The sequence below is a fragment of the Passer domesticus genome, chromosome 1 (genome assembly GCF_036417665.1).
Source record: "Passer domesticus isolate bPasDom1 chromosome 1, bPasDom1.hap1, whole genome shotgun sequence".
Taxonomy (NCBI): Eukaryota; Metazoa; Chordata; class Aves; order Passeriformes; family Passeridae; genus Passer; species Passer domesticus.
The window spans coordinates 139,621,851-139,634,799 of NC_087474.1; the positions used below are offsets into that span (position 1 = coordinate 139,621,851).

Consider the following 12,949-nt stretch of genomic DNA (forward strand, 5'->3'; position numbering starts at 1 on the left):
TCACTGAGCAAGCATGATCTGCTAACACTGCAGGAAAAAGGGGAAGAGAGGACAGTTAGTGTATCCCAAAGCACATTTACCAGAGGATGCTGCATGGCCAATCTTTGTTTTGAAACTTACCCATTTCTGAGCGCTTTTGGTCAACTGTAGCTGCATGTAATATACACAAAATTATTTTGGAAATGGATGAATACCAGTGTAGCTCAAGCTTCCTTTTCTTTCATAAAAATTAGCCAACACATAACTTACATCTTTTTTTCTGGCATACAAAGATTTGTATTTGGGGGGAAAAAAAGTAATTTTCATGAGCAAATTTCCAAGCAGACAAACACAGTTTAATACAAGGTTGAAAGAAAGGTCTATCATTCCAAGGGTCAGACAGTACAATCCATTTTTTAAGGAACTTACAATGCTGCTCTACAGAACCAAGGAAAAATAATTCCCAGCATTTATGTAACAGTCAATCATTCAGAGCCACAGTAAGGATTTTATTAGACAAGCACCGAATAATCTCAGTTTTGCATTTTGCAGAGGCTAGTATAAGCTACACTGCTTTGTAAGGCTAAACACAGAATAAGGCAACCAGGACAATTGTGATCAAGTTCTTTCCTCCTTTTCCTCAACCTGGCTGCAGAGAAAAGTAATTTAAGAATGTTGGCCTAAAGATCAGTGTCTGAATAGCAACACAGCTGATTAGCCCATTGAATCAATTCACCACCTGGAAGGCCCACGGACAGAACGTGGTCACCAGCACAGCCAGGATGGACTTGTCCATGGACACCAAGACGAGATAAGCAAGTGAGCCAGTGCAGAAGGAATTTCAGTCTTGGTGTATTGCCTGTCTGGGTATTAATTAATCCACATGGGCTCAGCTGAGGAATTTACACTGCAACAGACACTACTTAAAAAATACAAGAGGTACTAAGCCCTAGGTAGCTGCTTTACAGCTAATGATCACGTGAAGCAAAGGCCTACAAATTGGAAATATTTTAACTGTGAAATTGCTGAGAAACACGACTGCTGAAAACTGCAAAACAACATCCTTACAAGCAAAATGCCTTTAGCCCAGACCACAAAAGATTTACCCTGGATCCCCGTGGTAACAGAGAAAGCAAATCCAGCAAGACATTTAAATACAACATCCAGAGATTTGGAAACACTATTCACTTGAATTAGTGGACCTTAAACACGTGGCAAAAAGTAATTAGCTAAGAAAACATGGCAGAAGCTAACCATCAAAAGTACATGAGGTATTATATATGGCATGTAAAGGAAATAATTTTAGATACAAAACACACAATCTCTGGGCCCATCTACACAGTACCTGCGCAGCTATCCATTCCTACATTTATTACTTACAATACTGATCCAAATAAGACAGGTTTGTCTGATAAATCTACAACATAGCCACCACCTGGTATGTTTCAGTCAGTTGAATTTGGTTCCCAAAGAGTCAGGACTAGAATTACTTAGTTAATCATGATCAGTGGATGAGCAAATGCATCCTCAATAACCATTAGAGAGACAAGGCTGGTTGTGTGTAAATATTCTCCCCTATGTTAAGGGCAGCCAGTGAGTGTTGCTTCACACTGTAATTATCTCATCTATTGACACTGAAAGTCAGTCTGCACATGCTCTTCCTTCCCTTTCCACACGGCTCTTTCCTTGCATCAGATCAAGCCACTGTGCTGCCACAGTGAGTCCAGAGTTAGCTCATGAGGGGGTGGGGAGAATAACATAGAGAGGAAGTTCCCCCATCCTATCATCAAGCTTATCGAAGATCACCCTGCAGCCACAGACAATCACTGCATCTGAGGCATGGAAAAGGCAGGAGGAACACATCAGGCAGGCTGGAGGACAGCAGCAGAACTGCTCTTCCTGGCAGCAACCCACAGTCTGAATGCATAAGATACACGTACCTCCCAAACCAGTCTCTGAGAAAAGCAGACAAAACCAGATCTAAGCTTTGCTGCCCAGGACCGATGAACACCACGCCCTGGATGAGCTAACAAGCACCACGGATTTGCTGAAGTGCTGCTGATCTGCCTGGCACACTAGAATACTCCAGGCAGAACTGAGGGGGTCCATTTAACTTCAAATTAATGGCTCAGGCCTATTGGACAAGAACCTGCTCTTGCTAAGCTGAAACTTCTCCATATGAATAGACTCCAAACAGTCACTAAAAAACACCCCAACTTTGGATTCTGTTTCCATTGTTCTAGTGATTTTAGTCCACTAGAACAGTGGAAAAAAGTCCAGTGTTGTTCACTTTCTAGACAAACACAATTTTTGAGTAAGTAGGGAAACCACAAAACCAGATGATGATCAATAAATTCTTAGTTTTAGAGACAAACAACAAAGGCAAATTTATATTAACATCTCCTCCTCAAACAGGAGGAGAAATCCACCTTTTCCTGTGACTTGACTTAATAATGATCCTAGAATCATTTAGGTTGGAAGAGACCTTTAAGATCAAATCCAAATGATCATCCTAATGGCCATTGCACTAAAGGGTTCTTACTTGAACTTTCTCTATTTCTTTTCCTTAAATATGAAGAAGCAGGAAATAAACTTCTCCTTGGCCCAGCCACAGTCTTCATTTGACAATTTAGGAAAGTTACAGAATACATAACTCTACGTCTCTGACTGTATTCAGTAAATATTCTGATAAAATAAGAAATAAGTCTCTCCTTATTTGCAAGTGAATATATTTATTTTCTTATGACAAAACCATTTCTTATTTCCATTTAATGAATGAATAAAGAAATAAAAAAAAATAAAATGTAAGGTCATCAACAGAATGCTCAATTACTTTAAGCAGCCTCATTCCAGTAACAGTCACAAGCTTCCCATCACACACAGTCTGAGTGATCAGGCCACTGTTCCACAAAGAGCAAGAGCATTCAAACATGTCCAAAGCCTCTGCCTAAATCTTCCAAAACTTCAGGACCGAGGCATAGCAAGGGAGAAATTGAGGAGTTTGATTTACTTATTTTTTTGTTATAGGCACTGGAACACTCCCTATTCTACACCAGGATGAAAGTTCTGTCCAGCCTGGTAGCCTGCCTGAATAAGTACATGCCAAGTAAACTGTGATAGCTGTCACCTTCCCAGAGATCTGAAGCACATGGACTTCCTGCTCCAGTCATCACCCATTTGAGTGCAGTCATTTTTCCTGGTCTTATTTAGCTGCCTTTTGAAAATCAACTCTGAGCACCTACAAGAACTTCTGCAACCATAAAGTGACCTTCATCATCATGTGCAAAGAAAAAATTTTTGCTTTGCATCTACTGTGACAAGTGATCTCTTGTTTTGTAATAAACAGTGAGATACCCATATCTTACTTTCTTGGTGCTACACATGGTTGTCAAAACCTTACACCATTTCTATCCCTCCAGGTGCCTCTTCTCATCACAGAAACATCCAAATGCATCTGGCTATCTGCTTCTAGAGAAGCAGTCTTTACTTCTCATCACCCTTATTTAATCTCCATAGTTCTGCTGTGTCCTTGGTACCACTGTAACCTCTCACAACCACTTTACTTATTCAACTATTTCTAAAAGTTAAGCCCAAGCACTCATGAACCTGAATATAAAGACTTTGCCTTCCTCACCAAGCCAACTGTATTTCTTCACATTTAATTGTGCTTATTTTCTCAATACTACAAAGCCCTTCAAGTCTTTACCAGTTTTCACCACCAGGAATACAACCTCTCTCACCAGTATTTCTACCCTCTTTCTGAAACAGGATAGCACAAACCCATGTAGTAGCCCAAAACACCCTCTTTCTTATATTTAAAAGAATTACCCACCTGTGACAGATTACATTCTGTAATTTGTAATTCCATTTACTCCAGATTACAGCTTTATTTGCTTCTGGTGTGGAAGTCTGCCCATAAACACTTCAGCACATCCAACCACATTTACACCAGCCAGCATTAATTGTGTCCTTATCAACTGCTTCCCAGAACTCTACTAGCCAGGCACTCCATGACTTGCCTTCACAAAAGCTTTATCATTGGTATCCATGCATTTACTGATTATTCTCTGTCTTCAAATAGAATTCATGCTATTTAATCATATGGAGCTTAACAAACAGCAGTTCAAGTTTGTCTGATCAGACTCCAACATCCCTTCCCCTCAAATCTTTAATTAATTTACTATGTCAATATCCTATGACAGATATAAGAAAAATTAGATAGCCTAATTTTATATAAGTACACACACATTCATACGTACACCTTTTTTAAAATAAAAATTCAAGCATTTTCTATCAATGCACAAACAAGTTTGCACCTTTTTTTCTTTTCTTAAATTCTATTTTAAATGGGTTATGGTTTGGTTTTGTTTTTTAAATTCTGGACTAGCTTGTACCATTTCTTACAGGAGCTACTGATCCTTGGATAATATACAGCAGCAAAAATTTTGATATACAAGAACTAACAATACCTGCTTCCTACAGGCTTCCTCTATATTATTGCTGTTATAAGTCCATGAAGACACTTCCATACAACCCTCATTTTGGTTCCCTCCCACATTCCTTAGTTGGCATCTCTTCCCCTTCTCCTTCCTTGAGTAATGCCAGTTACTCCTCATGCTCCCTAATTACTGAGTGAGAGCAAGACATTTTTACACCTGTTTCCAAACTATGCAGCTGCTAAGTGGCTGCTGACAAACTGCAGGGTGGAAGGGGTAGGGGAAAGAAGCCAGTTTTGCCTTCTACAAAGCAGTAATCTTCAGGAAATTCCCAAAAATTGTATTTCAAAACGCATTTGCTCCTGCTGGTGACCACTCCACGGAGGAATACACAGTGACAGTAACTGCATGAGCTTGTTTCCTGGGAACCAAGGCACAGACAGGCCCCTTGGCATCAGCCAAGACTGTGTCTTGTAACTCCAGCATTTTTTCTGGCTTCCAATCTTAATTCACAAGTTAATTTTATGAACTGCTATATATTTTTAAAAAACCAACTCACCGTTTTATTACGCAGTCTAATTATGTCTGAAACAGAGCCAGCTCCACAATATTCCATAACAATCCACAGATCTGTGTTCTTAAAGTAGCTGCCATAGTACTTGACAACATAAGGACTAAATAGAAAAAAAGATAGATAAATAGATGAATTCTTAGTAGAAGAAAAAATAAATCATCAGCACACCTGTTGTTAAAAACTGTTTGACACAGTTGAAGAATAAGTGCAACCAAACACATTTTAAATCTGTAATTAACTTAACCACTGCCTTTTTAGAGTAAATTATGATTACTTAATAAAATTATAAAGGCACTACTATGTATATAGGTTTTCCACAACCTTCAAATACAGACATAGTTTTCCCAAACATCAGTCATCTGATGAAAAGCTTTGTTTTTCCCTCCTCTAAGGCCTCTCTTGAATGCTTCTCTTCTTAGAAAGACTGCCTTGTTTTCTTCTCTCCAGAGCAAAATCACATGGAAACTCAACCATGTTTTCCCAGTTTTGCAAGAATGAATTTATTTCAAGCACAGAACTAGACTTTCTTATTAAAGAGAATCTAGTGCTGGTTTGAAGCCTGCTGAATTTGCAAATGCTTTTCATACTGAAGCATCTCATGTGAAGTGATAGTAGGTCACAAACAGTAGGTATTGCTTTGCTACTCTCATCAGTCTCACTTGACATAACACTTCCTTGGAGTCACTTGCAAAACAAAGGCAGAAACAGATGTGGTAAACATCAAAAGGATCATTCTTCATAAGTTATTAGATGGTATATTTAGGGAAATAAAAGACTGTAGGTTTGGGGTAGGGTTTTTGGCAGGAACTGAAACAAAGAAGGATACAGTTTGATTGTGATTTATCTCCCACAAAGTCAGGAAGTGAGATACTGAGATTTCAGACAGTGGTTTCCATCAGAACACCTCCATTATGGGGTAAAATCAAACACCATTTTGTTTTGGAGCAAGGAGCTGTATTTTAGGATCAGCATCTTGGCAGCAACATTCTTCATATAGACTGGTACTAGAAGAAGGGAGGACCTATGGTTGCCTCCTTCAACATGATATCTTTACAAAAAAACAGGTCAACACTATCAAAAAACTATTTCATTTAAGAGCAACTGTTAGCACTAAATGAATTTGCCTTTTCACAAGCAAAGGTGGGTCAGTCTCCTCATAACTAGTCCAAATGTCTACCATTTACAAGCATGATACATTGATCTTGCTCCTTATAAATCCATCAGGTGAGGAAGGCTGTATTACTTCTAAAGAAAAGCCACTGATTTTCATGGCCATCTCTTACCAGATTTATATTATGCCAGGAATTCCAACAATAATTGGGTATTATTATCAATCAGGACAAGATTATCTTTTCAAAACATTAAGTGCTGTGCAATCTCAAAACACTGTTCATATTTGCCTGAAGACTGACACTAATAAATTTGATTTTGAAGTTATAGCCTAAAACTCCATAGACAACAGAAACAGCAAAGTAATTTCTGCATCCTTGCATTAAGGCTTCCTCTTCTACAAGACCTGCAATCATAAGATCTGTGAACAAGTGAAAGGTAACAATCTACCAGCACTTTCACAAGACTCCTCACTTTTTAAAAGGGACATTCCCACAGGAAAAAGACAGCCAAGAAAATATTCTTCTGGACGTTAAATGCTAGCCATTCATCTTCTGCTAGAACCATCTTCATCAATCTTTTGAAACAGGTAGGTTCAGAATCTCACAAAGCCCAAGATATTTAAAGGAAACAGTAACCTTTGGCCTTAACAGTGCAGGTAAAGTGAGGCAAGCAGGGAGAATTCTAAGCAGAGGCCAGTATTTATTCTTTCAACAGTTTTTGTTATGTACACTATTTGTACTTCCTTCAATCCAAAGCAAGGAGAGGAGGAGGTCCACAACATGGTTCCTTTAATTAAAAACCCTGTGTTGGACTTTTTACCTTCCATGAAAAGGCAGCTGCTTACATTTCAGCTATTTTCACAAGTACAAATACATTTCCACACAGACTCTTAGAAAGGGAACAGAAATTTCATACCTACCTGTCACATTGTTGCATTATAGAGATTTCTTTAATTATTTCTTGAAGATCTGACTCCACAGGGACCTGTTTAATTGCTACAACTTGTCCAGATTCTTTGTGTATTGCTTTAAACACGCTACCATAAGACCTAAAAATAAGAGACAATTTTTTTAAAAAACAAGGCAAACTGCTCCTGTTTCCAATATGCACAAAAAGTCACAAAAGCCATATGTTCATGCAGAAATTTGAGCATTTTTCAGGCAACAAAAAGATCTGTTCTACCAGGACCTCAGGAAAGACAGAAAAATGCTTTGTCAAGACAGCAAAAACTTTTGTCAAGATTTAAGAATTTCTACTTCCATTACAGGTGCAAGTATATTTGCTGTGTTAACAAACAACATATATAAAAAAATGCATAAATATATAAGGGAAAGTATAGAAATCTACTCATGCATGCATTTGCTTTAGTAGTAAAACTTGTCTATAGAGGCATTTACAGTCACTCTCTCTGTAACTTAATATTCCAACATATGCTTTAGGTATTGTTTCCCTCTGATCCTATGCCCCTGTAAATAGCTGCACTTACCCTTCACCAAGCTTCTCCAGAACATCAAAGACTTCTTCAGGCTGCTTAGTTAAACTATCTTCACTTAGCTTTTTCAGTTTGCTAAAAGACAAAAGTTATTTATTTTTGGGGGGGAAGAAAGAACTCAAGCAAATTTTTATACAAGCAAGCAGACAGAATAAATTATTACAGAGAAAAATATATTCCAATAAAAATAAAATACCTAATGTGTAACAGCAACCAGATTTTAATCAACTATGATATAAGATGAATTAAGTTATGACAGTTTTTGTCATTATCACTTTCCCATTAATGTTTGCTCAATTCAAAGCAGCATGGGACCAATTCACTCTTCAAACTACTTCCTTTGTTGAAATAGAAACAGAGAAAAAATGCAGGAAAGTTTACCTTCCCTCAAAAAACTGTCAGCATGCAAACTCATGCCCCTTACTGCTAAGGAGATGCCACGCTGTCCTCTCTTTATAAACCAATCCTTCACCCACATGAAGTACTTAGTTTCTAAATTGCACCCCCATCAGCCAGTGAATGACCTCATTAGCAGCAGAATTCTGAAGTCAAGATGATTCTGGGGGCATATGGCAGCACTTCCCAGGCAGAAGCAGAAATTCCAAAAGCTGAGTACTGCAAGAGATGTTGGGGCAGCTTCTCTTGCACCTTTGTAAATGCACACAGGGACAGGATGCACTGAAATCTCTGATTACATACCACCACCATACCTGCCCTTAGTTCTCTCTCACACAGTGTCAAATCACTCAGTAACACCCTATGAATTCCTCCAGCACTTTGAACTCCCTTTTACCATTTGTTGTCCTTTACAAGCAGTCCTAGCTTTCCCCTGGTCTCCAGCATTCCCAGCCATCCAGGCCCCCAGACTCCTGGCAAATCTCAAAACACAACTGGGCTGCAAGCTCACACTGGAGCTAACACTGAACACAGCACAGGAAAATACAAGCACACACACATTGCAGCAGGGATGCAACATGTAAACCCTTCACCATAAAGTTAGAGGGAATTCTGCTGCAAGACTGAAGTAACAAGCTGACTCCACATGACAGCCAAGGGTACCAATAAAGCAGAAGATGAGCTGAAGAAAAGGTGGTGCTGTAGTGTTAAATACAGTCAATGTATTCCACATGCAGGAGGAGGAAATAAAAAAGAAAAACTTTGAAGAACAGCAGATCATTGAGAACTTATGGAAAGTAAGTTATCCCACAACACTTTCTAGAAACATCTACAAAATAGGGGAAGGAGGGCATGGACAGAAAAGATTGACAAATCTTAATAGTGGAAGAACGGTGAACTGAAAAAAAAAAACCCTTCATATTAGGAGATGCAATTCTGTGATATACAAAATCAATAAAAATAAGTGACTGACCAATGAGGGAACTCATGAGTCAAAATAGATTTGTAATTGTCAACCATCTAAGTAAAAGCAAAGAATTTAAAGTAATTGTAAAAGCACACATATGGATTGGTGTTAAACAAGGGTGCACACATTTATACATCAAAGAACAATTTCACAGATGTAGCAGTTTCATGAATACAAAAAGCAACCACAATCAGTAAGGAAAGGTGCATTCACTACAATAAAGACCATGCAGTTTGCTACAGCAAACAGTCAAAAAGCTGGAAAGTCTGTGTGTTTAGGGAAAATAAAAATCTTCACAGCAAAGGAAAGGCACAACATAGAGAAAAACAGCAAAAAAAATCAAATGAAAACAGCTAAATAATGTCTGCAAAACCGCCTACACCAACAAAACTCTGTTTTCATTTTTACTCTCTGCTGATTAGACACTAGAAAGCAGAAAGACAGAACTTATACCTTGCAGAGAAGCACATATTTCATTACTGAAAAAGCATATGTTGAGACAAATCAAAGAGGAAAAAATATTTTGCTGGTAGGTATTAAAGTAATAAATCATTCATTTTACTTCTTTGTTCCAAATTTTTTTCCTCTCTGAACAGACTATATGCAGCCTTAAAGACTGCATTCAAGAATAGCTTGCTGCCATCATCCCTTTCTTGCCACCAAAAAACCCCATGCACAATATGTTTATAATATAAGCAGAACCCTGAAAAATAAAAAGCATAACCTTTGGCTGAGTCAAAGAGCTGAGTAACAAAAGATGTACTAAACAGAAAAGCAGTGGGACTGAACTCTTTAGTAACAGCCAGAAAAGAGAAAGCATACAGTACCCCTGACTGGAGATGCCCACAAAGAGAACAATTCCACCTGCTCATTGAAAGAGTAACGCCTGCTAAAATGAAAAAGAAGAAAAAACAAAAAAATCCATACCAAAAGGATTCCAGCAGCACCATTAATGGAAAAGCATTGTAAGTGTTTGAGAAGAGTTAGTGAAACAATCATTAACAGCCACAAACTGATCAAAACCAATGCAATTGTCAAATAACAGATTATCTGCAATACTTAAGAAGTAATCAGGAGATTTTAAAAAATATGCATTCTGTAGTTTTAAAATTATTTTCATATTATCTAACTCTGAAACACATGTTTTGAGACCAAATCACACTTAACACTAAGGCAGCTTAATACAAAACCTATTTCCAGTGAGAAAGGTACGTGGCCTCAAGGATGTCATCAGGAAATACCCTGCTGAAAGCACCTCCCTCTCCTCCACAAGCACTGAACAGTACAGATGCTGGGCCCGGTGTGCAAGTGACAGCACCAACACCACGGTTCTGTGAACCATGGAAAAACCCTAACGACTCAGACATTCTAATGATTGCTGTTTCTGGATGTTTAAATAGAATATTCGGCTCTTGAACTGCAGAACACTACACGATACACCCTGCAGGGCTGCAGTGCAGACAGCATTTATGAAAACTCTATGAGAAACAAGGACTGAGGTGGTGACCGCTGTAACTGGCTGCAAAGCACCAAGCAGAATACACGAAGAGACCAGAAATATCTCAGTTAAAAGCAAGCAAAAATCTTGGGACAGAGAAACACATCTAAGACTTGAGCATCAGCAAGGTGAAGAGGGGGCAGGAGGCAAAAATGAAGAGACAAAGAGCACAAGAACAATAGGAGAGAAAGACAGAATGTGTCTCATCCCTCTCTCCCTCACTGATCCTCTACTTTCATAACACAAGCATTTAAAACAGAACAAATAAATCAGTAAATCCAGGCACTGCTTTACTCTGGCCAAAGGATGCAAGTGCCATATATATGTGTGTGTGTGTGTGTGTGTGTGTGTATATTTGAGAAGGTCCAAGGGAAATGCAGAGAAGTTCAGCAAAAAACCTGGACAGAAAGTTGTTCTGAGTTACTTTTTTTCTCTAGAATCTAAACTATTAGGTAGTGATTATGAGCTATTTTAGAGGTCTTCCAGAAGGGAAGCTGCTCCTTAAATCAGAAGGACTAACTTAAACTACACTTCTGAGAAAGACCTGTGAAAACTATTCTCTTGTTCCAAGAAGATTTGACTTTCCATATGACACTTAGTCTCTTAACAAGGAAAATACATCCTAGCAAATAATTATACTTTTATAAATCCAGTTCATACAAGAAAACAATTCCTAGTCTGACCAGAATCTGCCATTGAGTATATCAGAAAAACTCTAGTAAAGGAAAACCGAGGAGGCACTCAATTGCAGCATAAAGATCAGAAAATCCTGAACTGCAACATGAAAGAGCTAGAGATTTCCTCCCCCAAAAATGAAAGGAAAAAAAAAAGTATGACTATAGTACCTTACAGTCATTATATATAGATTTCAGAAAATAAATTGGTGATGTGCTACAGAAGTAGGGACAAAAAAAATCCCTGAAAGTTCAAAAATAAAAATAAAGCTGGAATAAAGAACAGAAAGCCATCAATTACTGTCATGAGTTACAAAAAACTGGACAGCTGCTCCAAGAAACATGAATATATGTGGTTTATTGTGCAGAAGAACTAGCACATTGAAACATTTAAAAAGAATGGCTGGGATCAATTACACTGATATATTAAAAGAGAAGGCAGTGGGAGAAATCACTGCAGCCATCAGAAGTAGAGGTGGCATGTGGAAGCCACGAGACACTTGCTCTGCTCACAGCACTGCACAGGGAGAAGCAGGATGAAGGCACCTTACACCCTGTGCTGTGTGCCTGCAATAAAGCCAAACATTTCTGTCCCATCATTTTCAGGAGGAACCTGACAACTGCCAACGTGTCCACTGACACAAACATTAAAAAACACTTTTTCCACAAACAGTTCGTATTCTAAGAAGTCTTCCCACAAAACCTGAAAAGTTGTGGTTTTCAGTGAACATTAAACTCAAGTTTAATGAAAGGACTGGAAAACCTTCATTAACACTTCCCATGCTTGTTAAGCAGCCTTTCATTTGGCAGCAGCGTGCAGGAGATGGGCTCGATTAAAAACTACCTACTTGAGAAAATTCTGTCAATAACTACTTTGTTTTTCCCTTGTATGTAACCTGTATCCTCACATGAGAGCTTGCCAAGGATACAGAAAAACAAAACAATAACAACAAAGGAAAATTGCAACACTAAGAGGCAAATTTTGTAACTATTTCAAGAGCAAATCTCCTTTCTAGTGAGAGAAAAAACTATAAAGCACATCTAAAGTACAGTTAAAGATTCAAGATGCAAGAAATCACTGTGTCAACTACTGCACAAATTGTTCAGCATAAAATCAGAAAATCTACTCTAAATTATTGCTAAAGTAAAAAGTATTCTGAAAAGGACTCTTCCTTCAAAGTATCGTGTTACTGCTGCAGTGCAGCGTTAGTCAAGGGAAAAAAACTGAATTATTTTGACAGCACCTCCATTAAAAAGTCACAATGGCCTGGAATGTCACTTGGGCATCACCACTGCTGCTTTCTGAAGGGCTGTGTTACAGATTTATGCAGCAGACAATTGCACTGTGTGCTTCTCCACAAGGAAGAAAAGAGATAAGAAAAGTGGAGATAAAAGTGCCCTATACCTGTAAGGCAACACTGGGATTCTAGGACATCCCTGCAGCTTTTCAGCATACATATGAAATTCTTGCTACCTGTGAACAGGTGCAGCACAGATCTGATGCCAAGAGATCCCTCCCAGGAACTGCTCCTGCGAACAACAGCCACCAAAGTAAAGAGTTCTGGTGTTCACATCTGCTCTGCCAAGTAAACAAGGCCCATTTCACACCACTGCGGCATCCAGGGACACCACCAAACATTCAGCCCACAAAAAATAATCTGCATTTCTTCTGGACTTGCAGAAAAAGGGGGTGGTCTAGAAGAGCTGGGAATACCAACAACTGGGAAACTGTACAAAATAACCAACAAAGGCGGTATTATGCACAGCCATGAAAAATTTGCTTCAAATCTTAAGAAATAACCTGAATTAATATCTTACAA

The 12,949-nt window shown here is 38.5% G+C and overlaps 1 protein-coding gene across 3 annotated transcripts in view; it reads right to left on the bottom strand.

The window, feature by feature from the left end:
• Positions 1–12,949, bottom strand: part of STK3 (serine/threonine kinase 3) — a 131,889-nt gene that overhangs the window by 111,270 nt on the left and 7,670 nt on the right. For 2 of the 3 annotated variants that reach the window (XM_064392705.1, XM_064392696.1), the window contains exons 2-4: positions 7,589–7,669; positions 7,022–7,150; positions 4,975–5,089 (exon numbers count right to left, since the gene is read on the bottom strand). In XM_064392705.1, coding sequence (XP_064248775.1) covers positions 4,975–5,089; positions 7,022–7,150; positions 7,589–7,669 — 325 coding nt within the window. Of the gene's footprint in view, positions 1–4,974; positions 5,090–7,021; positions 7,151–7,588; positions 7,670–10,147; positions 10,204–12,949 lie in introns of those variants that run through there. The other variant, XM_064392686.1, reaches the window with a different exon arrangement.